We start from the raw sequence: 21314 nt of genomic DNA on the forward strand, positions 1-21314 counted from the left end.
TAAACTATTTTTCAATAACCATTAGAAAAAAATATTGTCAATATATATAAGAAAAATATAATACAAAGCCCAATTTGAAATACCAACTCAAATTATGGTTTTCATATTTCATATTAAGTTTTAAAAATATAATATATGTAATTATTTATATGATGGTATGTATAAAATACTATTAATTATATGATTACTTATATGATGGTACATATAAAATACGATTAATTATATGATGATAAAATACGATATATAATAATGACTAGGGATGGGCTTTTGGATACCCATACGGGTTTAGTTCTGATCGGTTTGTATTTTGGATTTTCGGGGTCAAAGATTTCAGTCTTATTAGAATGTTTCTAAATTTTGGTTTGAGTTCGATTTGGATCTTTGCGGGTTTGGTTTGGGTTTGGATAACTAATTTAAATTATTTTTAAAGTCTTAAATCATTATATATTTTAAATTTCTCAAAATGTATAAATAAAATAATATATTACGTATAAATTTGAATAACATATGTCATAATACTTAAACTTAACATATCAATTGGCTTGATTTAAAATTTTGGATACGAAATCAATAATTATTTTAAGTATTTTTGGTGATTTGAGTATACTTTAACTATTTCAGATATTTACTTTTGACTATCTATATATATTTTCAAGTATTTAAACCAATTTAAAAGTATCATTTTTGATGTTTTATATACGTTAAATCTAAAAATAATTAATATATATAAGTATATAAATCTATTTTTAGATAAATTCGGATACCTAAATACTTCGGTTCGGATCAGATTCGGATCTCTAAATAACAAAATTTTGAATAATTAGAATATTTAATCAATTTATGTTTGGGTTTGGTACTATATCTTTGGATCGGTATCGGTTATGTTCTTCGGATTCATTTTTCCAAATCCTAATAATTACATGAAAAACAAATATCAACATATTTTTCAAAATATACACCTGCACGCCTGCGCGGGTCAAAAACTAGTTCTTATTAAATGCCAAAGGTGTTAGAAAGATTTAAAACGAAAATCATAAATGTTTATAGTAGGCCCCAATCGGTCGCAAATATGACGAGCTCATCTTCTACGTATTTTGTACCGCAATTTTCTAAGATTTGAAGTGGGTTAATCATGTTAGCAATCTATTCAATGGTTGTGATACTATTTGTCTCTGTATGTTTTCTTCAATGGAAATCTCATGTTTTGTACGGTATAAAAACAAAGACGTGAAGAAATACAAAACAAAACGGAAATTCTAGGGTTTTAAAACAACTATTTTTTTCGTTAACCACATTTATAAGTCGTTCAAAAAAGCGGCAACCCTTTGGTTTCAATTATTCGGTTTATGAAGATTATCCGGTCATGGTCTAGGAAGTAGATATAAAATTATGAAAGTAAAACAATACACCACTGGCAAATTAGAATTCGTCAACATTTAATTAATAATCCAAACAGAAAGTAAATATCCAAAAAGAAGAAAACATGAAAGGGAAAAATGGGAAACAAAGATAGTAGTAGTTTTCTTAGACGCATAGAAAAGACGGTTGATGGACTGATAGGAATAGATAGTTCAAATCACTCACGACGGTGCTTGCGGTTGTTCTGAGCGTCTGAAATCTCTGGAGGATCTGCTGTAGCACATTCCTCACTGACCTTGTCTCCCAAAACAGACGGGCCCGAAGGTGATGCTTCCAATCCTACGTCACCATCATTGCTTGAAAGAGTGTTATCACCGTGCTCCTGAGATACATGAACGTGAGCTTTAAACAAAAGCTCCAAACAATAACCATATCGACAAGTTAAATTGGACAACCTTGCCATGGGTCCTTGAGATGGTATCTTCAGTGATGGTGGAAACTGTGAAGGTAGCTGGTTGGGTGTGAAGTTGAAAGGTGTGACATGGATCTGGAACACAAACTCTTTCTCAGTTAGCTCTTCAAGGCGGTTTGGGAGATTCTCCTCTCCACCGTTTGCAGTCAGCAGTATTAGGAAGTTATAATACCTTCCAGTGAAATGCGAACGAAATTAGTAATGTATCTGCCTAGAGAAGAAAGAATCTCCTCGAGGGCAAGACAGCAGCTTCTTGCTTGGTAAGTTTTGTCACCAACCTAAGGCGTAGCCTAAACAAATACACGTAGGATTAGTGCTTAGTCATAAAATCATTCAGGTTCTTCCATTCTTTGTCATTATCCTAAATCATTAAAATTTAAAATTAATAAGTATCCATAAACAGAGCATAAAACAAAGAATTGATCCAATTGCTTCAAAAAAAAAAAAGAGAATACCAACAAAGCCTTTAAAAAACTAAACGTAAACCTAAGTCTTCATAGATTTAGAAACAAAAAATTCATAGAACCAGAAAAAAAATATAGACTTGGATAAGATTCACGCATGAAAATATCTATTCAAAAATGTAAAGACACTAAATAGTTTTAAGTGAAATGAAGTTTTGAAACCATAAAAGAAAGTAAAAATTATATGTTAATAACTTGTGATATGAATCTTACCTTTAGTTGAGGCTTCCAAGGCGGCGTTGAAGCAACGCTTACTTGAATTCGCCTTGCTTCACCTCCTCGAGGTGAAACCTTAGCACGGTTTTTTAAACCCATCAGTAGACTCGAATCATTTCACAGGGAAAAGCTAACCTAAATAAAACAGTCTACAGCTTTACCAACTTAAGAGCATAACGAAAGTTTGAAAAAAGTAAAAGATTATCTTACAATTCGATTAAGAGGCGAACCAAAACTCTGATGGTTGCTGCATTGTTCCTGAGATCGCACATACCGTATTTCCTCCAAAACACCTGCGAGTCAAAAGTTACGTTAGCGACGGAGGAACATGATGAAATTTAAAACTGTTTTTTCCTCTTTGCTAGCTCACTTGCTCCAAAGAGGAGTACTCATCAAAGATTTTTTACTTGCGCTCCAACCTCCTCTTATCATTGCCATGGCTTTGAGAAGGCGGCTGAGAGAGTAAGGCTGAAGGTGTAGTAGGAGGGTGTGTATACTCGGGAGGTGGAGGAGCATAGGAAGCTGGAGGAGGATAGGTATAGCTTTCAGGACAATACTGAGGATATCTTTGATGAGAAGCCCATGAAGATGAAGATGAAGATGGTGATGCTGGTGAAGGTGAAGCTGACCTAGACGATGATGACGACTCATGTCTCCGGTTTTCTTTTGAGTTCCATCAAACTTAATAATAACAAAAAAAAACTAAACCCTTTTAGAGGTATACTTGAGAAAATGCAGTAAATTGGTTGAGATTTTGAGAGTCAAAACTCGCTAGAAGAACATAACTCGTGTAAAAAGGTGAAAGCTTTGATCTTTTGGACAGGTGTTGAATTATCTTCCCACCATTCGGTGGAGGAAGAGTGTGATAAGAGAGGATAAAGTGTCTACCTTTTAAATTTGAGGAAGAAGAAGAAGAAGAAGCAACAGGAATGACGAATCACAGATAGTGAGTGAGTGGTCGATTGAATCCATCAGAGTTCGCCTTTTCTTCGAAAGCAGTTTTGAGGGCAGAGAACGTGCACAGAGGAATCGAAGAGATCAGGTTACGAAATTGAATTTGTTGGATAAGGAAGAGCCCTCTGTGAAATTACAATCTCGAAGAGGAAATAAACACTAATCGTTTCAGACTCGAGAAATCAAATTATTTCAAAACCCACGTAATGCCCACTCGACAGAAAACTAAATAAAAAAACTAAACAGAGGTGGGGCCCACATTTTTGCCACGTGGATAAGCTGAGGAGAGACAAAAAAACTCATCTATTATAATATAGATTTTTGTAAAATATTGAGTTTTCTTATAAATGCTCTATACATTGAAGCATATGATCTTTAGTATTGTTTTAAAATTTCTAAACACATTCTACATCTGTATTTATGTATATTAAACTCTCTTTCATATTACATAAGTATCGTTTTAATTTTTATCAATTAACTTAGTAAAACTTCATAATACACCATAAATTAGTGGAGTAACCACTATAAAATCGCTATTCTCTAGAGAAACGGTGACAACAAAGTTTCCAAAACTCTTTGATCTTCATCATATGTTAGTGCAGGATGCAACTATGTATTAAAATAATATTGTCATATTTTAAATTTTTTTTCTCAAATCTATGTGTTAACCCCTTCAATAATATTGAGTTTTTCGGTAAATGCTATATATACTGAAGCTTATGATGTTTAGTGTTGTTTTAAAATTTCTAAACACATTATACATTTGTATTAATGTATATTAAACTATCTTTTATGGTATATGACATTATTTTAATTTTCTTATCAATTAACTTCGTAAATCTTTATGATACTCCCTAAATTGGTGGACTAACCATTATAAAATCACTATTCTCCAGAGAAACGGAGATAACAAAGGTTCTAAACCTCTTTGACCTTCATTATATGTTAGTGCAGAATGGAACTATGCATTAAACAATATTTTCATGATTTTGAATTTTTTTCAAATTCTATGTGTTAACCCCTACGAAAATATTGAGTTTTTCGGTAAATACTCTATACACTGAAGCCTATGATCTTTAGTGTTGTTTTAAAATTTTAAACACATTCTACATTGTATTAATGTATGTTAAACTCTATTTCATGGTATATGGGCATCATTTTAGTTTTTTTATCAATTAATTTAGTAAAACTTCACAATACTCTCTAAATTAGTGGACTAACCACTATAAAATCGCTATTCTCTAGAGAAACGGGTAGTTTCTCTGCAAAAGAGAGGATATATATATATATATATATATATATATATATATATTATCAAGAAGTGTCAAGTCTATGGTGTATTAGTCTAGGAGGTTCGGGCGGAAGCCCGTAATCCCACCCAAAACAACATCAAGTAATATTAGTTTTGTTGGGATTTATTAAGCTCATGTCCAACTCTATATTATCCGATTAGTACGATATTGTCCATTTTGGGCCTTAGAGGCTAGCCCGCATGGATTTAATGAATTTTGGGTATTTTTGAGTTCATCGTGTCAGATTTTGAATAAGATCTTGAATTTTTAGTTATATGAATTTTTTGGGTATTTGTTTGGAATTTCAAGTACTTTTCGTATTTAGGATACTTTTCAGATTTTTTAGATATTTTGAATTTTTTTAGGATCCTAAATACCCGCACAAATGTGGATCCATTATGTTCATATCAAGTCTAACAATCTTTTGATATAAATTTTTAACGTTATTGTACAAAAACATGGTTGATGAAATGTTTTTCTGAGTAAAGATATCATAAGGAATAAATAGGATCTTTTAAAAATATTTAAAATATTGTATGGTTAGAATGATTAATGGTATAACCAAAAAAATAATAAATTGTTATACATAACTCCAACAACTTTTTTATATTAGATTTTTTAAGACTACTTCTCTTTTAATAGTATTGATTCGTTTTTAAGTAAAAATGTATAAACGTATAATATCTAAACCAATAATTTTTAAAATCGTGATTTTTTTGAAGGTAACATGACTATTGAGAAAGTCATTTTTAAATATGAAAATATCTACCAAACTATAGACGGTTGAAAGTTTAGTATATGATATTAAATTTTAGTGGAAAAGTTTATATATGATATGCTTATTTTATTATAAAGGAATGAGAAATTTAGAATATACACATATATGTCTTGTATTTTTTTGGTTTAAATTATATATTATATGATAAAGTGATAATATAAAACATTAGTTTCAATGCTTTTACGATTAAAAATCAAAATAGTAAATATAGTAATAGTAACGATTAGGATTTAGGAGTGAGATTTGAATAAATAAAGGAATTGAATAAATTATTGTTAGAGAAATTTAAGGTAAGACAAAAAATAATGAGTTAAATGAAATGGTCCAAACAACTTTCATAGGTAGATTTTTTAAGACTCCTTCCCTTTTAATAGTATTGATTTTTTTTATAGTTTTTGAGAAATTTAAATTATATAAATATACAATAAATTTTAAAATTTTAAAAGTAATTTAAATGGGTTATCCGAACTCGAACCGAACCCGCATAAATCCGAAGCAACATGAACCGAAATTTAGAAATATTTGAATGAGGCTGAAATATTTGAACCCGGAAACTCGAAACCCAAACATACCTGAACTGAATCCGATTAGGTATCAAACATATAGTTTCTCATAATATGATGGACTTCCAAATTTTCTTAAAAATATAAGCCCATTACTTTTTTTTCTCTCTCTTAATATATTGTTATTCATGTTTCCAAACAAACTTATTTTTTAAAATTATAATTTATGTTTCTAAACATACTTTTTTTTTAAACATGCATTCCATATTTCTAAATAATCTTTTTTTAAAACTACAATCCTTGTTTCCAAACAAACTTTTTTAAAAAATTACTATATATGTTTTCAAACAAACCTAATTTGTACTTAAGTTTTAATAAGATAGATTTGTACTTAAGTTTTAATAAGATAGATGAATCGATGAATTTTTTTAGTTGAAAAGTTCCTCCTTTGAAGAGTAAGAATGTATAAGGAAGGTTCACGAAGGGGTTACGAATCAGGACCATTAATTGTAAATTTATTAAAGGCGAGGAGATGTAGAGATTTAGGAAGAGAAACTGCAATCAAAAATACAAAAGGACCTTTTTTTTCTCCTAGGAAGACGACACTTACGGAACAAAAAAAAAACAATAGATTTCAATTGCAATCAAAAATACAAAAGGTCATTCTGTGTTTTGAGATTTGTCTGAAGGAATGGAGGAAACCCCTATTTTTTTTTCTCCTAGGAAGACGACGCTTACGGAACTAAAAAAAAACAATAGATTTCAATTGCAATCAAAAATACAAAAGGTCATTCTGTGTTTTGAGATTTGTCTGAAAGAATGGTGGAAAGCCCTATTTTTTTTTCTTCCAGGAAGACGACGCTTACGGAACTAAAAAAAAACAATAGATTTCAATTGGGTCTTTTCTTTGATTTCTATGATTAAGCCCATTAGATATTAACCACAGTTTTAAACATAATTTTTTTTTAATACATAGAAATTTAGTGGGATCCACATACTGAGGTGGATATGCTGAGAAGTGAATAAAAACCCATCTATTATAATATAGATTTACTATACTTTTATAAATGTTTTTTTTTAGAAAAGACATGCAACTTTGAGTAATGTTTTATCGAGGTTAATCAAAGTAACTTCAATTTGATAATATTTTATATTTTTTTGTAAAAGCATTTTATGTATTATTGGTAATATTATTTCATTTCATACAAGATATAATATCTAATGATATTATTTAATATTTTATCTATTGTTCATCACAACAACAAATGCCTAAATAATCTTTTCCTTTGCCAACACAGTCTCCCCTTTTCCGACCTGTTTTGGTATGACAATACGGCCAACACATTCCTTTGTCGTCACATGGACCATAGCACACATTATATTTTACTCCGAAATCTATTAGAATAGTAAGAAATAACAAAATATTAAAATTATGCAGGAATGAAGAATTTAGCATAACTAAAAATTAAAATTTAATATAGTACCTGAAACAATATCGGTGCAGCGAACAATTGACGCCCTGTCAATTGTTCATAGTATAAGCCCAAAGTTAAACTCAAGTCGAGCCAAAGAAATAAAACCCAGAGACACGTGTCGGCTTGTCAGAGAGTGATTTTCCACGTGGATAGCTTATGAGAGACGCAAACACATTTTTATATATATAGATTAATTTCTAAAATATATTTTAAAATAACTTAATATTATATTTTTTATTATATAATTAAAAATTATTTGATTAATATTTAATTATATAATTTATGTTTTTAACATTTTACTAAAATACTTTTTCAAATAACAATACAATATATATATAGAAATTATCTTTTTTAATTATAATTTTTAGATTTTGGATAATTCAATATTCTATTTTTAATTATATAATTAATCATTTTATTTAATTAATATTTAGTTATAGTATTTATGTTTTTAAATTTTTACTTAAAGACTTTTTCAGATAACAATATAATATATACAGATGTTATCTCTTTTTTAAATTATATTTTCAGATTTTGGATAATTCTTACTCTTCTTAATATTAATCAATTATCTAATCAAAATCAACTAAAATTTCGTTTTTATTTTTTAATTTATTTATACATTTTATTCATTAAGTGTTAAACAATATTAACCACTCTAACTTTCATCGTGAGAGCTCCATTGCGAAAATTTACTTTGCAAATAATATTTTTTTTATTATAAAATTAAAAAAAATTGTTTGACTGATATTTAATTATATAATTTATGTTTTTAACGTTTTACTAAAATACTTTTTCAGATAACAATACAATATATATAGAAATTATCTTTTTAATTATATTTTAAGATTTTGGATAATTCAGTATTCTATTTTTAATTATATAATTATTAATTTTATTTAATTAATATTTATTTATAGAATTTATGTTTTTAATTTTTTACTTAAAGACTTTTTCAGATAGCAATACAATATATACATAAATTATCTCTTTTTTAAATGATATTTTCAGATTTTGGATAATTCTAACTATTTTTAATATTAATCAATTATCTAATCAAAATCAATTTAAATTTTGTTTTTATTTTTTAATTTATTTATACATTTTATTCATTAAGGGTATAAACGATATTAACCACTCTAACTTTCAACGTGAGAGCTACATTGCGAAAATTTACTTAGAAAATAATAGTATAGATATTTACTATACTTTTATTAATGTTTTTTTAGAAAAGACATGCAACTTTGACTAATGTTTTCTCGAGGTTAATCAAAGTAACTTCAATTTGATAACATTTTATATTTTTTTTGTAAAAGCATTTTATGTATTATTGGTAATATTATTTCATTTCATACAAGATATAATATCTAATGATATTATTTAATATTTTATTTAGTGTTCATCACAACAACAAAGGCCAAGATAACCTTTTCGTTTGCCAGCACAGTCTCCCCTTATCAGACCTTTTTTGGTATGACAATACGGCTCACACACTCCTTTGTCGTCACATGGACCATAGCACATATTATACTTTACTCCGAAATCTATTCGAATAGTAAGAAATAATAAAATATTAAAATTATGCAGGAATGAAGAATTTAGCATAACTAAAAATTAAATTTTAATGCAGTACCTGAAACAATATCGGTGCAGCGAACAATTGACGTCGCCAAAAAAAGAGTGAAAACAAATGCGATTAATATATATTTTTTGGAGAGACTCATTTTGTAGGATGTTTTATAAATTGTTTGAGAGTTCTATTATATTTCAGATTGATATATATATACATATAAACATAAACTTGCATTAATTATATTTTTGTAAAGAAAATCTTTCAATTAATTTTCTAAGATTATAGTCAAAATAATATAAAAGTGCATGATTCATTTACCTAAGCATATAAACATAAACTTGCATTAATTATATTTTTGTAAGGAAATCTTTCAACTAATTTTATGAGATTATAGTCAAAATAATATAATAGTGCATGATTCATTTACGTAAGCATATAAATTCAATCATGCATTAATTATATTTTTGTAAGAAAATCTTTCAATTAATTTTCTGAGATTATAGTCAAAATAATATAAAAGTGCATGATTCATTTACCTAAGCATATCAATCTACAGAAAAACATAAACTTGTGTTAATTATATTTTTCTTAAGAAAATATTTCAATTAATTTTTTGAGATTATAGTCAAAATAATATAAAAGTGCATGATTCATTGACCTAAGCATATAAACATAAACTTGCATTAGTTATATTTGTGTAAAATATTGAGTTTTTTTGTAAATGCTATATACATTGAAGTCTATGATCTTTAGTGTTGTTTTAAAATTTCTAAACACATTCTACATTTGTATTTATGTATATTAAACTCTCTTTCATGGTACATGGATATCGTTTTAATTTTTCATCAATTAATTTAGTAAAACTCACAATACTCCCTAAATTGGTGGACTAACCACTATAAAATCGATATTCTCTAGATAAACGGAGACACCAAAGGTTCTAAACCTCTTTGAACTTCATCGTATGTTAGTGCAAGATGCAATTATGCATTAAAATAGTATTGTCATATTTTCTGAATTTTCCTCAAAATCTATGTGTTAACTAACCCCTACGAAAATATTGAGTTTTTCGGTAAATACTCTATATATTGAAGCCTATGATCTTTAGTGTTGTTTTAAAATTTCCAAACACATTCTACATTTGTATTAAAGTATATTAAACTCTCTTTTATGGTACATGGACATCGTTTTACTTTTTATCAATTAACTTAGCAAAACTTCATAATACACCATAAATTAGTGGAGTAACCACTATAAAATCGCTATTCTCTAGAGAAACATAGACAACAAAGGTTCCAAAACTCTTTGATCTTCATCATATGTTAGTGCAGGATGCAACTATGCATTAAAATAATATTGTTATATTTTAAATTTTTTCTCAAATCTATGTGTTAACCCCTTCAATAATATTGAGTTTTTCGGTAAATGCTCTATATACTGAAGCTTATGATGTTTAGTGTTGTTTTAAAATTTCAAAAACAACATTATACATTTGTATTAATGTATATTAAACTCTCTTTTATGGTATATGACATCGTTTTAGTTTTTTTTTATCAATTAATTTCGTAAATCTTTATGATACTCTCTAAATTAGTGGACTAACCACTATCAAATCGCTATTCTCTAGAGAAACGGAGACAACAAAGGTTCTAAACCTATTTGAAATTCATCGTATGTTAGTGCAGGATCCAACTATGAATTAAAACAATATTGTCATATTTTTGATTTTTTCTCAAAATTTATGTTTTAACCCTAACAAAAATATTGAGTTATATAAGTAAAAATAGTATAAAACTTCAAGGGCCACATTTGTACAATTTTACTTTAGGTCTCTAATAAAACCTAGCTAATCCTTTGAGTACTTGCTATTCCATCAGAATATTCCTGACAATATAGATAAATTATGATACAACATTAAAGAGGGTCATTTCAGTGCTGTTACTTAGGCAAGTCTAGTTGAGATGAGAAGAAAGAAGGATCAAGCTCAGAAGAAGCATCATCTTTAGCTGTCTCGTATTCATTGCTAGTGTCAATATTATCTAAGTTAAGCTTCTCCGGGCTCACCCTTTTAGGGAGTTTGCCTCCCTTTTCATTATCATATCTGATGGAAGAGCTATACTCTGACTCATACTCAGATCCGTCATCTTCTTCTGGGACCATTGCTCTGAGATCTAGTTGAGAAGGTGGGATCTTGGCGAACAACACTTCTTTAACGTTCTTCAGCAACCCTCTCTTGTAAGGGTTTTCTTTCTTATCATAACGGGACCGAAAATTCTCATAAGTTGTCTGCCAAAAAACAGACACAACACAAAGAAAGATGTTAGATAACAAGATTTTCAAGTATGTTCCTAATGGTATAGCTAAGTGTTTTACCTGATTTGTAGACATAAGATAGACATGGAAAATGGTAAGGCCACCAACGAACCAGATAGAAACGAATGAATAGATGATGAGAATGACAGAGATTATGTCATGAGACATTGTACTCCACAATCTCCTAGGCTGTTGGATTAGATTGATCCATGAGAACGCAAAGATGTATATGCATAACAACGTTGACGTTGAGATGAAGCAGATGAAGAACGGGTAGTTTCTCTGCAAAAGAGAGGATATATATATATATATATATATATATGATCAAGAAGTGTCAAGTCTATGGAGTATTAGTCTAAATATTGAAAGTTTTTTAAAAAAAAAATACTAGGAGGTTCGGGCGGAAGCCCGTAATCCCACCCAAAACAACATCAAGTAATATTAGTTTTGTTGGGATTTATTAAGCTCATGTCCAACTCTATATTATCCGATTAGTACGATATTGTCCATTTTGGGCCTTAGAGGCTAGCCCACATGGATTTACTTTTGATTTCCTTCACAAAAGGCCTCGTACTATTAGAGTTGAACAGTTCTTTATATATTAGACTCTCTTTGTCTAATTCTCCAATGTGAGACTTAGTTTGTTATATCACATTCTCCCCTTCAAACTAAAGATCACATTTATCTCGTGTCCCACAACTGACTTCCACTCGGTGGGTCCCGTTCCTACTTGAAGGGTATTTTGGTCTTCTTGCAGATTTCTCGTCAACCGCTCTGATACCAATTATTGGGATTTATTAGCCCATGTCCAACTCTATATTATCTGATTAGTATGAATCGTTTCCTTCCCAAAATACCTCGTACTTTGGGTCTTAGAGGTTGACCCACATGTATTTACTTTTAGTTTCCTTCCCAAAAGGCCTCGTACTATTTTGGACAACTCTTTATATATTAGACTTTATTTGTCTAATTCTCCAATGTGAGACTTAGTTTGTTATATCACAAGTTTCGTCCTAGCAGTCACTTTTACCGAGGACCTCTGACACAGTCGAACCGAAATATTGAAAGTTTCATGTTACTTACATGGGCAATGCATTGTCCAACCCATGGACAATGGTGATCAAAGCGTTGGACACAGTTGTTACATATGGAGCAGTGTGATGCACGTGGTGGACGGTAGAGCAAACAAGTCTCACAGAACTTGACTTTGATAGTGTAGCCGTTAACGAAAACGTCTTTTGTTCTAGGAATCTTGAGATGAGGAGTTTTGTTGTTGACCCATTCCATAGACTGTGTCAAGGAACTATTTGAGCCATCTTCAAGATTTACTGATGTTTTATTTCTTGGGATGATTCTTGGATCTCTAGCTGATGCCAAGAATAGAAACGTAAACACCTGCAGACACAGTGCAAAGATATCAGCTTAAAAAGCAAGATTATGAGTTTCGGCCCGGAACTTCTTACTAAAAAAAAAGAAAAAAGCAAGACAATTGAAAAAACTTAAAGAGAGGATACAAACCAAGAGGGTGAGGATAAATGCTGAAGTCAGAACGGTGTAGTTGAAGATAGGATCGTCTTTTTGAATCCACACGAGCATCCTTATGCAGAATGTAAGGGCAGGGGCTCCAATCAAGAAAGAGGTTAGGAAGAGAGAGTTAACATCAGGACCAAAGATTAGTCTCCCACCACAGAAAAATCTCTGGTGCAACAAAAGCATAATCATATAATCATATTTGAATAGGAGGAAACATGTAATATTATTGGCTTCAGGTAAAGAATATATTTATTACGTTGTTACCCTTCCAGGCTTTGTACAATCTGATCTCAGGAATGTGTTTTGAAGTTGAAGCCATCATGAGAATATGATCATGAGAGGAAATACAATGAACCTGACTACTCTTCTTCTTGCTCATTCTCTCCCTCTGCATTGTCTCAAAAGCCACACATGAAGCCTATCTTCAAGAAAAAACAATAGTTTCTCCAAGATTCTAATATTTTAACTTAAGTTTTCATAAATTATGAGTTTGTTTTATGTGGCATTAACCAAATAAAAGAGATGAAATATGGTTTTTGAGTTTTTTCTGTCTTTTTTTAATCTTTCTTTCTTCTTGTTCTTTCCTCAATAATCAAAATCCATTGCAAATCAATCATCTGCAGTTTTGTTTGGTCTCTCTCTCTAACAACTTTTTTAGTCCTCTAATAGTTTCCAAGATTTTCGGAATTTTTTTGAAGTAAAAACAAATAAATAAATTTAGGATGAAACAATCAAATATAAAGGAACATGAACAATTTATTTTATTATGTTTTGATGGCTCTTTTTATGTGAACATTATTAAATCCAGCTCATATTGAATCCTATGTGGCCGTAAATCAATCTTCTTTGGCTTCACCACATCCCTAATATTTCTTCTAACAAAACACATTGAATAATCATCACTTTCCAGATCATGAATACAACCAGCTCCACCATTTGCCGCACAACTTAAACCGCCTCATCCAACTTAACAGCATCTCGCAGGTTGGGGTATCATGAGTCCATGACCCTCGTAGTCGTTCAAACAAATCATCAGACAAAAGGAGATTTGTGTTTGAGTATAATGAAAAAAGCTTTGACAAAAGCACACAATCAGAGAGGCAACCAAGCAAACCCAAAAACAAGAAAACACGTAGACATACAAACAAACAGACAATTATACAAACACGCAAGCAGGTTTTAAGATTTTAGAAAAACATGGAATTTTATTTTCTTACAACGAAAAATTGGAAATTTGAGAGGGAAATCACATCAATAATATGACGTTACATTCTACTTATTTGATTCCACACATTAGAAATTTCCATTATCAATCAGATAACCCAAAAACTCTTAAAGAAAAATATAACAGAAGATTTTAGAAAACCAGGAAAATTTTAGAAAAACATAAAAATTTGAGAGGATTTTTTTTTAATTGCTAGATTGATTAGAGAAACTTAGAGCATGATTAATCCAGATTTTTAATTTTGGGTTTTTAACTCATGATTTAACTTTTTTTGTGTTTTTTTATGTTTTTCGGCTAAGAGTCGACTCTTATATCTCTTATTTAAAATACGTTTCTTAATTTTTCCTAGTTAAAAACTAAGAAACTGTAAATAAGAACTTCACCCTAAGAACCAAAGTTGATTATTGTCTTACTTATCACATTTGTGCGAATCAAATAAAATATGACGATCTCTAACGATCAGATCAGTGACAGGACGTCCATTCTATTTGTATTACACATTACGAATATGCACATAAGTTTCTATTATCAGTCGAACAATATTTAAAAACTCCTAACAATATTGTTTCACAATATAAGTAGTTTTACTTAAAAGCACAAATATTTAGAAAGTTGTTATCTAAAAAAAATATATCATTTAATTAATTAATTCAACCAATTATAAAAAGCTTAATATTATTTTATTGGTCACACAATATCCAATAAATGAAAAAGGTGCATTGAAATATGTAAACTACTTATATTGTGAAACAAACTCTTTTTGCTAAAACTACCTACATTTAAAAACAGAAGGAGTATATTAAAAAAACATAAAAAAATTGAGAGGAATTTTTTTTAATTACTAAATTGATTAGCAGGAACTTAGTCATCATTACTGTGTGAGAGTCAAATGAAACAATACGATCTCTAACGGTCAAATTAATGACAGGACGTCACTTTCTGTTTGCTTACACATTATGAATACACGCAACTTCAAAAATTCCCAAACAAAAGAAAATGACAAAAAATTAGTTTAACAATCCGTAGCAGAGACATAATGCCAGTCTTTTAAACAAGATGACCATAGAGATTTCAACATACTTACAAAGAAACTAATAAGGAATTTTATACCGCAGCTGTGACGCCGTGATGGTGATGATGCGGCCAACGGAATCTTGACTTGAAACGGTGCCGATAAAAATAAGTTGTTATCACCACTGTTGATTAGCTTCCTCTCCTTCTGAGCATTCGGTAAAAGCTGAGCTAAGAAAAAAAAAACAAAATAAGTCTCTTCAGTTAAGTGACACGAAAAAAAACATTTGGCGGATAAAAGTCTTTTGCGTTCTTACAACAACAACAAAACCAAAGTCAAGTCTCTTTACAATCAATATTGTAAGAATAACGGATACTTATAAGCAAAACTCAACTCACCTTTGGGTCAGACATGGAAGCTGTAATGAACAAGGAACACGTATTGCCATTCGAGGTTTCCAAGGATGGTTTTCTCCATCACCAGAATCTGCTTGTTATTGTAAGAATTGTCTGTTATAAGAATGGTCTGTTGTAAGAAATTGTCTGTGGTAATACACCAAATTTAGAGCATCTCCATTAGTAAACCCCCACTTGGGGTTCATAGAATTTTTTTAATATTTTTTTGGTGGGGCCATGAATAGTGATGAACCTGTATCTATTTTGCTCTTCCATTGGTGAACCTCAAGACGGGGTTCTAAGGAAAAAAAAAAATTTGTAATTTTTTTTAAAAAGTTTTTATTCAATACAATGAGAATTCATGAACATACAAATATTATTCATTAGGATTACCAAACTTTAGCCAAATATTTTCGACTAAATCAGCTTTCAAACGAGCATGTATCTGTTGATCTCGAATTTGATTGCGAATGGGAAGCATATTACTGATAATGGATGGGGTGTCCGTAGAGTACGAGAAATCAACCTGGGAACTTCTGCTTGACTCTCCTGCTTCGAAGTCCGATATATCAAACAGAGTGTATCCGTGTCGTTCGTCCTCAACTATCATATTGTGCAGTATGACACAAGTTCTCATAATCCTACCTATCTTTTCCTTGTCCCAAATTCGAGCTGGGTTTTTAACTATTGCAAACCTCGCTTGCAATACTCCAAAAGCACGTTCCACATCTTTTCTGACGGATTCTTGACGTTCAGCAAATAGCTCTGCTTTAGGACCTTGAGGAAGTGGGATGGATTGGATAAATGTTGACCATTTCGGATAGATTCCGTCGGTAAGGTAATACGGGATACGATAGTTGTGGCCGTTGACCTTGAATTTTACTTTAGGAGCTCGACCTTGTAAAATGTCATCAAAAACTGGTGACCGATCAAGAACATTAATATCGTTGAGTGTACCTGGTAATCCGAAAAATGCGTGCCATATCCAAAGATCATGTGATGCCACCGCCTCTAAGACAATTGTCGGCTTTGCTGAACCACGTGTGTACTGTCCTCTCCAAGCCGTTGGGCAGTTTTTCCACTCCCAATGCATACAGTCAATGCTGCCTATCATCCCTGGAAACCCGCGTACCTCTCCAACATCGAGTAATTTTTGAAGATCTTCCGGTGTAGGGCTCCTTAGATACTCATCTCCAAAGATTTGTATTATCCCGTTATTGAAATTTTCTAAACATAAAAGTGCAGTACTCTCACCAAGTCGGAGATATTCGTCATACGTATCTCCAGGTTGTCCATATGCCAGCATACGTATAGCCGCTGTACACTTTTGAAGTGCGGAGAGCCCGTACCTTCCGTGAGCATTTCTTCGTTGCTTAAAGTATGGAACATCATTATTTAGCCGATCAACAATGCGAAGAAACAACGGCTTATTCATTCGAAAACGTCGCCTAAACATTTGCGGTGGGTATGTAGGATTTTCACTGAAATAGTCGTTCCAAAGTATATTGTGACCTTGTTCCCGATCTCTTTCGATATAAGCTCGTCTCTTCGGTTTTTTAGCTTGAACATCAAATACTGACTCGAATGCATGATCAAATTGTTGGTCAAACATTTCTTCAAAAGCTTCGTCTAATCTTTCATCAACACCATCAGACGACGAGGAAGACATTGTATTTTTGGGATTAGAGAAATGAATAACTTTTTGAGTTAAGTAAATGGGAATTTGGCTTAGTTACGAGGAGGAAAAAAAAGGTTAAGCGCGTTGTGGCTGATCACTATTTTGTATACGGAGGTTTGAGGAGTGTTCAGTGATGGATTGTTGGTTTAGTGTTTTAGGGGAAAAAAAGTGATAAAAGTTGTATACAACTCCAAAGACAATACCACAAGAGCGAAAGGAAGCAGAATGTTGTAGATTAATAGATAAGTGGTATACAACTCCAAAGACAATACCATAGTTTATATAGAGTGCAAGAAGCAAGTTACATAACCCGTGAATGAAAAAAAAAAGTGTAGAAAGCAACAAAATTCTACACTTTCCCGTGAAGCAAACAGACATAGTACATTCCCGTGAAGCAAACAGACAACCCGTGAAACAAACAGATGCTCGAGTTGAGTCAAACTCCCGCGCCAGACAAGCACCTGTGACCTGCACAACAAGACAGAACAAGCAAGTTAAACCAACAGTTATGTAGTAAAAGCAAAAAAATGCACTAACACGATCAAAGCGGATACAAGCAACTAACTTCAGTGTCCAGAACTAGCAACCTACTAAGCGTTACAACAATACGTAAGTACTAAGCAAATTTACGGCACTAACAAGATCAAAGCAATTCGGTTATGAGTTTGTTCATCAGAGACACTTCTATTTCAGATAGTGTCTCTTTACGGGCAAGGAGACGTTCAAGGAGTCGGTGTTTGGATATGTTCTCTTTCACAACTAACATGCTCTCTAATTGATCATACGCAGCTTCATTCCCATGCTTCTTGCGTTTGGCTGCTTTGGAAGCCTTAACACCAGGAGGCCTAACCTCTTCCAAGTCAGGCACCACCTCCGCAGGTTCCTTCCTTTTGTCCTTTGCACCATCTTTGTTTCCACAGTTTGATCTCCATTTTTGATCAAACCGTAGCTCCCTCCACGCATGTTCAAGGCAGAACTTTGCGTGGTAGTCATTTTCGAAGATGTCATGGGCCGCCTTCATGACATCGTTATCATTTTGGCCACTAGCTTGCTCCTTCACCGCTGCCTCATAGCAACCCACAAACTTGCACACCTGCTCATTCAACCTTCCCCACCGCTGCTTACATTGACTTGCCTCTCTAGTGGGTAAGCCAGTTAGCTGAGGGCTCGAATTGTAATACTCCTCTATCCTCTTCCAAAACGCTCCTGCCTTCTGCTCATTACTCACTATGGGATCCTTGCTGGTATTCAACCAAGCACTGATGAGGATAGTGTCTTGTTTTGTTGTCCACTTCCTCCTTTCCACGGGTTTAGGATCTTCAGAGGTCTGGCTACTAAACCTAGGAATCTCAGGGGACTCTAAGTCTATTGTTTGAGTGTTCTGAGAAGCTAATAGGTTAACAAACCCGGGAGAGTTCTGGTAAAAGGGATCCATTTTGGTTTCTACGTTGGTGTTTTTAAGTTGTTGTGCGTTTTGAGAACATTGTTTTGCTATCTTTTTAAACTACTTTTTGCTCACACAATTAAACAAAATCTAACTACCAAACATTCATTATAGTTAATAACACAACAACATTCACACAGAGCATTCATTACACATCAACTCAGTTTTTTGAAAGGAAATTATAGGAAATCAAATCAACCATTCATCACAGCGGCCAACCAACACAGAATTAATGCAAGTTTTCGAAAGACAATTATAGGGTTTGCTTTAGCTTAGTTCTAGTTCAGTTTCTTTTAGCCTTAAAACAAGAACTACAACGAGTTCTAGTTGAACAAACACTAACATTCAGTTACGGTTAAGCTTAATACCAAGAACTAGTTGTAGTTGAACAAACTCTAACAGAAAACTTCATTTCTTTTAGGTTTAAAAAATAACTATTAGTTCAGGTTGAGTGTTACCTTTGGGTTTCATTCGAAGCAGAGCTTCTCCAAGGTTTCGACATGAGCAGTGAGGTTATCAACCTGGCCAGTGAGAAATTCAACCTGTGCCTAGACATGGAAACGGAAATCGAACAGTGTTAGTGACTTAATATTAACTACAAATATTAACTATGTTATTGAGATTCACTAACCTCCAGTGTCTTTATCTTTTCATTGAGATCCGGCACCCACTTGATCACCTCCTCAGCCTCCTCCAACCGCTTACTCAGGCTTTCCATCTTCTCCATGTCAGTGACCTGAACATGGAGGTTATCAACCTGCACAGTGAGGATTTTAACCTGTGCCTGCACATGTAAACACAAGTAAAAGCGTGAGTGACTTAATAAAAGAGGACAAATATGAGAGAATCAAAAGTATACTTAACTAACCTCGAGTGTCTCCAGCTGATTATTGAGCTTTGGGACCCCGTTGATCACCTGCTCAGCCTCCTCCACCCGCTTAGTCATGCGTTCGATCTCCTCTTGGACACCAATCACCCATGGCTGGCGATAATGGAACCCATCACCCTTGTTTACAATATAAACACAAGTCAGAATCATTTCCATAATTATTTTTAACTTAAACAAACAGCCTTGTTTACCTGGTAATTTTTGCAAGTGAAGAAGCGCTTGCCAGGAAGAGTGTCGTAGTCCTCCTTCCCCCGGACCTCGTCAATGATTCTCCCACCACACGGACACCTTGTCGGAATCCCATATTCCGAGTCAGCAACAAATCCTAGCATGTTGACGTAGTCCTTTTCCCTCTTTGTGTCTCTTCTATCTTCCCCGAGATCCATCTGAACCAGAAAACCATATTGATTAGAACAGATTGACAATACAAACTGTTCAAACCATGCCTAAATCAAACCCGCATGACGCCTTACACCCATATAACGAAACCCCCTAACCGGTTTACAACTCTATCTCCAAACCCCCAAATCGATTTAAGAACCCTAAACCCCCAAATCGATTTCGATTCCCCGATAAAGAAACTCTAAATTGAACCGGCAGGAAGATTTACAACCATAAATCAAAAGCCCCTAAACGATTTACAACTCTTATCTCGAAACCCCCAAATCGATTAAGAACCCTAACTCCCCAAATCGATTTCGAGATCGCTTTGGAGCCCAAAATCGATTCTAGTATACCGTGAAAGTACTCGATACGCACCTGAGCTAGTGGAGGAGACACGCCGTCGTCGATTAGATGGAGAAAAGCTTAGCCGTCGCCGTCGCTCGACAAATCGCCGCAGAGAGAAAGAAACCTTGAAATGAGGAAAAATGAAAGAGATATCGAGAGACCCGTGTTTCGTCTTCGTCAACACAAAAAAGTCCTCCCAATGAGCTGTTGACACGTGGCATGAACCCGTATCATACGGGTTCACTCTGGCGAACCGGTTCACTGAAAATAGCCCATTTTTTTAATTTAAAAAGTATTTCGGCCCTATGAATCTGAGCCCATGAACCTCTTCTGATACTCTAATGGAGATGCTCTTATAGGAACGAGGGCGCTTCTGTATAGGAGGCAGGAGCCAACGGATCAATTAGAACGGTCATATTTTCTTTTTGCGTCTCCCAGGTTGTAGGCTTGTAGCCGTTGACAAATATTACGTAGGCACAACTTTCTATAAGAAAATTGTACAAAACTAAAAAGAACCAATGTCTGTTGGGCCTTTTTTGTAATACGGTTTGGGTTTTGATATTTCATTACTATAGTTATTTTGAAATATGATAATTTACATTTTGTCAAAACAGACCCTATAGATTAGCTAATGAGACCCATGTGAAAACTTTGAGTTTAGGATTCTGCCGTGCTGGGCCTTTATTAATGAACAATCAGTATTAAAAAAAAGAAATTGACTTTAATCAGTATTAATCAGATTGTAGATTAGTTAATCAGTATTACAATCAGTGTTTTATATAAAAATTTATAGTACTATTTATTTTACATAATTAAAATTAGTTATTTTAATCATAATTTTAATAAGTTTATTCAAAATATAATAGAAAATTAATTTAAACATATATATGTAACTATTTTGAGTTTTAAATTAAAAATATATACCAACTTTTGAATAATTTGAAAATCAATATAATTATTGGTGAATAGTATGATAGTTTTATGCTTTATGATTAAGTAACATTTTAAGT

General features: G+C 32.4%; 3 protein-coding genes and 3 long non-coding RNA genes across 9 annotated transcripts; all 6 read right to left on the bottom strand.

The window, feature by feature from the left end:
- Positions 1–1364: 1364 nt before the first annotated feature.
- LOC106364241 lies at positions 1365–3790 on the bottom strand. Of its 3 annotated transcripts, XR_001273148.3 has the most exons (6): positions 3400–3789; positions 2882–3192; positions 2722–2804; positions 2509–2646; positions 1815–2121; positions 1365–1741 (listed from the first exon to the last, which is right to left on the bottom strand). It is a non-coding gene; the product is annotated as an uncharacterized LOC106364241 (long non-coding RNA). The 3 variants fall into 3 exon arrangements; XR_007316218.1 differs by having other exon boundaries at positions 2722–3192; positions 3400–3790; XR_001273147.3 differs by having other exon boundaries at positions 2722–3785.
- Positions 3791–7213: 3423 nt separating this feature from the next.
- Positions 7214–7764, bottom strand: LOC125577830. The gene is made up of 2 exons (XR_007316219.1): positions 7523–7764; positions 7214–7433 (listed from the first exon to the last, which is right to left on the bottom strand). It is a non-coding gene; the product is annotated as an uncharacterized LOC125577830 (long non-coding RNA).
- Positions 7765–8899: 1135 nt separating this feature from the next.
- LOC106444562 lies at positions 8900–9460 on the bottom strand. Its single transcript, XR_001288287.3, has 2 exons — positions 9147–9460; positions 8900–9057 (listed from the first exon to the last, which is right to left on the bottom strand). It is a non-coding gene; the product is annotated as an uncharacterized LOC106444562 (long non-coding RNA).
- Positions 9461–10788: 1328 nt separating this feature from the next.
- LOC106444561 (probable protein S-acyltransferase 3) lies at positions 10789–15134 on the bottom strand. 2 transcript variants are annotated; one of them, XM_013886016.3, is made up of 5 exons: positions 13189–15133; positions 12918–13097; positions 12483–12794; positions 11460–11681; positions 10791–11372 (listed from the first exon to the last, which is right to left on the bottom strand). In XM_013886016.3, exons 1-5 carry the CDS (start codon positions 13324–13326, stop codon positions 11025–11027), a joined length of 1200 nt encoding a protein of 399 aa, XP_013741470.2. In that variant the 5' UTR covers positions 13327–15133; the 3' UTR covers positions 10791–11024. The 2 variants fall into 2 exon arrangements, with proteins under 2 accessions (XP_048595707.1, XP_013741470.2); XM_048739750.1 differs by having other exon boundaries at positions 10789–11681; positions 13189–15134.
- A 440-nt stretch (positions 15135–15574) lies between these two features.
- On the bottom strand, positions 15575–17233 carry LOC125578028. The gene is made up of 3 exons (XM_048740299.1): positions 16522–17233; positions 15958–16341; positions 15575–15711 (listed from the first exon to the last, which is right to left on the bottom strand). The coding sequence occupies exons 1-3, from the start codon at positions 17231–17233 to the stop codon at positions 15575–15577; spliced, it is 1233 nt and encodes a 410-aa protein (XP_048596256.1).
- A 652-nt stretch (positions 17234–17885) lies between these two features.
- LOC125578029 (glutathione S-transferase T3-like) lies at positions 17886–18677 on the bottom strand. The gene has a single exon (XM_048740300.1). It carries the CDS (start codon positions 18675–18677, stop codon positions 17886–17888), a length of 792 nt encoding a protein of 263 aa, XP_048596257.1.
- Between the last annotated feature and the right edge of the window lie 2637 nt (positions 18678–21314).

This window comes from Brassica napus, chromosome A9 (genome assembly GCF_020379485.1).
Source record: "Brassica napus cultivar Da-Ae chromosome A9, Da-Ae, whole genome shotgun sequence".
Classification (NCBI taxonomy): domain Eukaryota; kingdom Viridiplantae; phylum Streptophyta; class Magnoliopsida; order Brassicales; family Brassicaceae; genus Brassica; species Brassica napus.

Excerpts from the sequence above, each read along its gene's own strand:
- LOC106444561 (XM_048739750.1), bottom strand. The coding sequence starts at position 13,326 with ATGCAGAGGGAGAGAATGAGCAAGAAGAAGAGTAGTCAGGTTCATTGT. Across the intron at positions 13,098-13,188 it reads AAGCCTGGAAGGGTAACAAC|AGATTTTTCTGTGGTGGGAG; the intron begins GTAATAAATATA and ends TTGTTGCACCAG. Across the intron at positions 11,682-12,482 it reads TTGGACAATGCATTGCCCAT|AGAAACTACCCGTTCTTCAT; the intron begins GTAAGTAACATG and ends TCTCTTTTGCAG.
- LOC125578028 (XM_048740299.1), bottom strand. The coding sequence starts at position 17,233 with ATGTCTTCCTCGTCGTCTGATGGTGTTGATGAAAGATTAGACGAAGCT. Across the intron at positions 16,342-16,521 it reads CGCATTTTTCGGATTACCAG|GTCCTAAAGCAGAGCTATTT; the intron begins GTACACTCAACG and ends CACTTCCTCAAG. Across the intron at positions 15,712-15,957 it reads AAATATTTGGCTAAAGTTTG|ACAATTTCTTACAACAGACC; the intron begins GTAATCCTAATG and ends GTATTACCACAG.
- LOC125578029 (XM_048740300.1), bottom strand. The coding sequence starts at position 18,677 with ATGGATCCCTTTTACCAGAACTCTCCCGGGTTTGTTAACCTATTAGCT.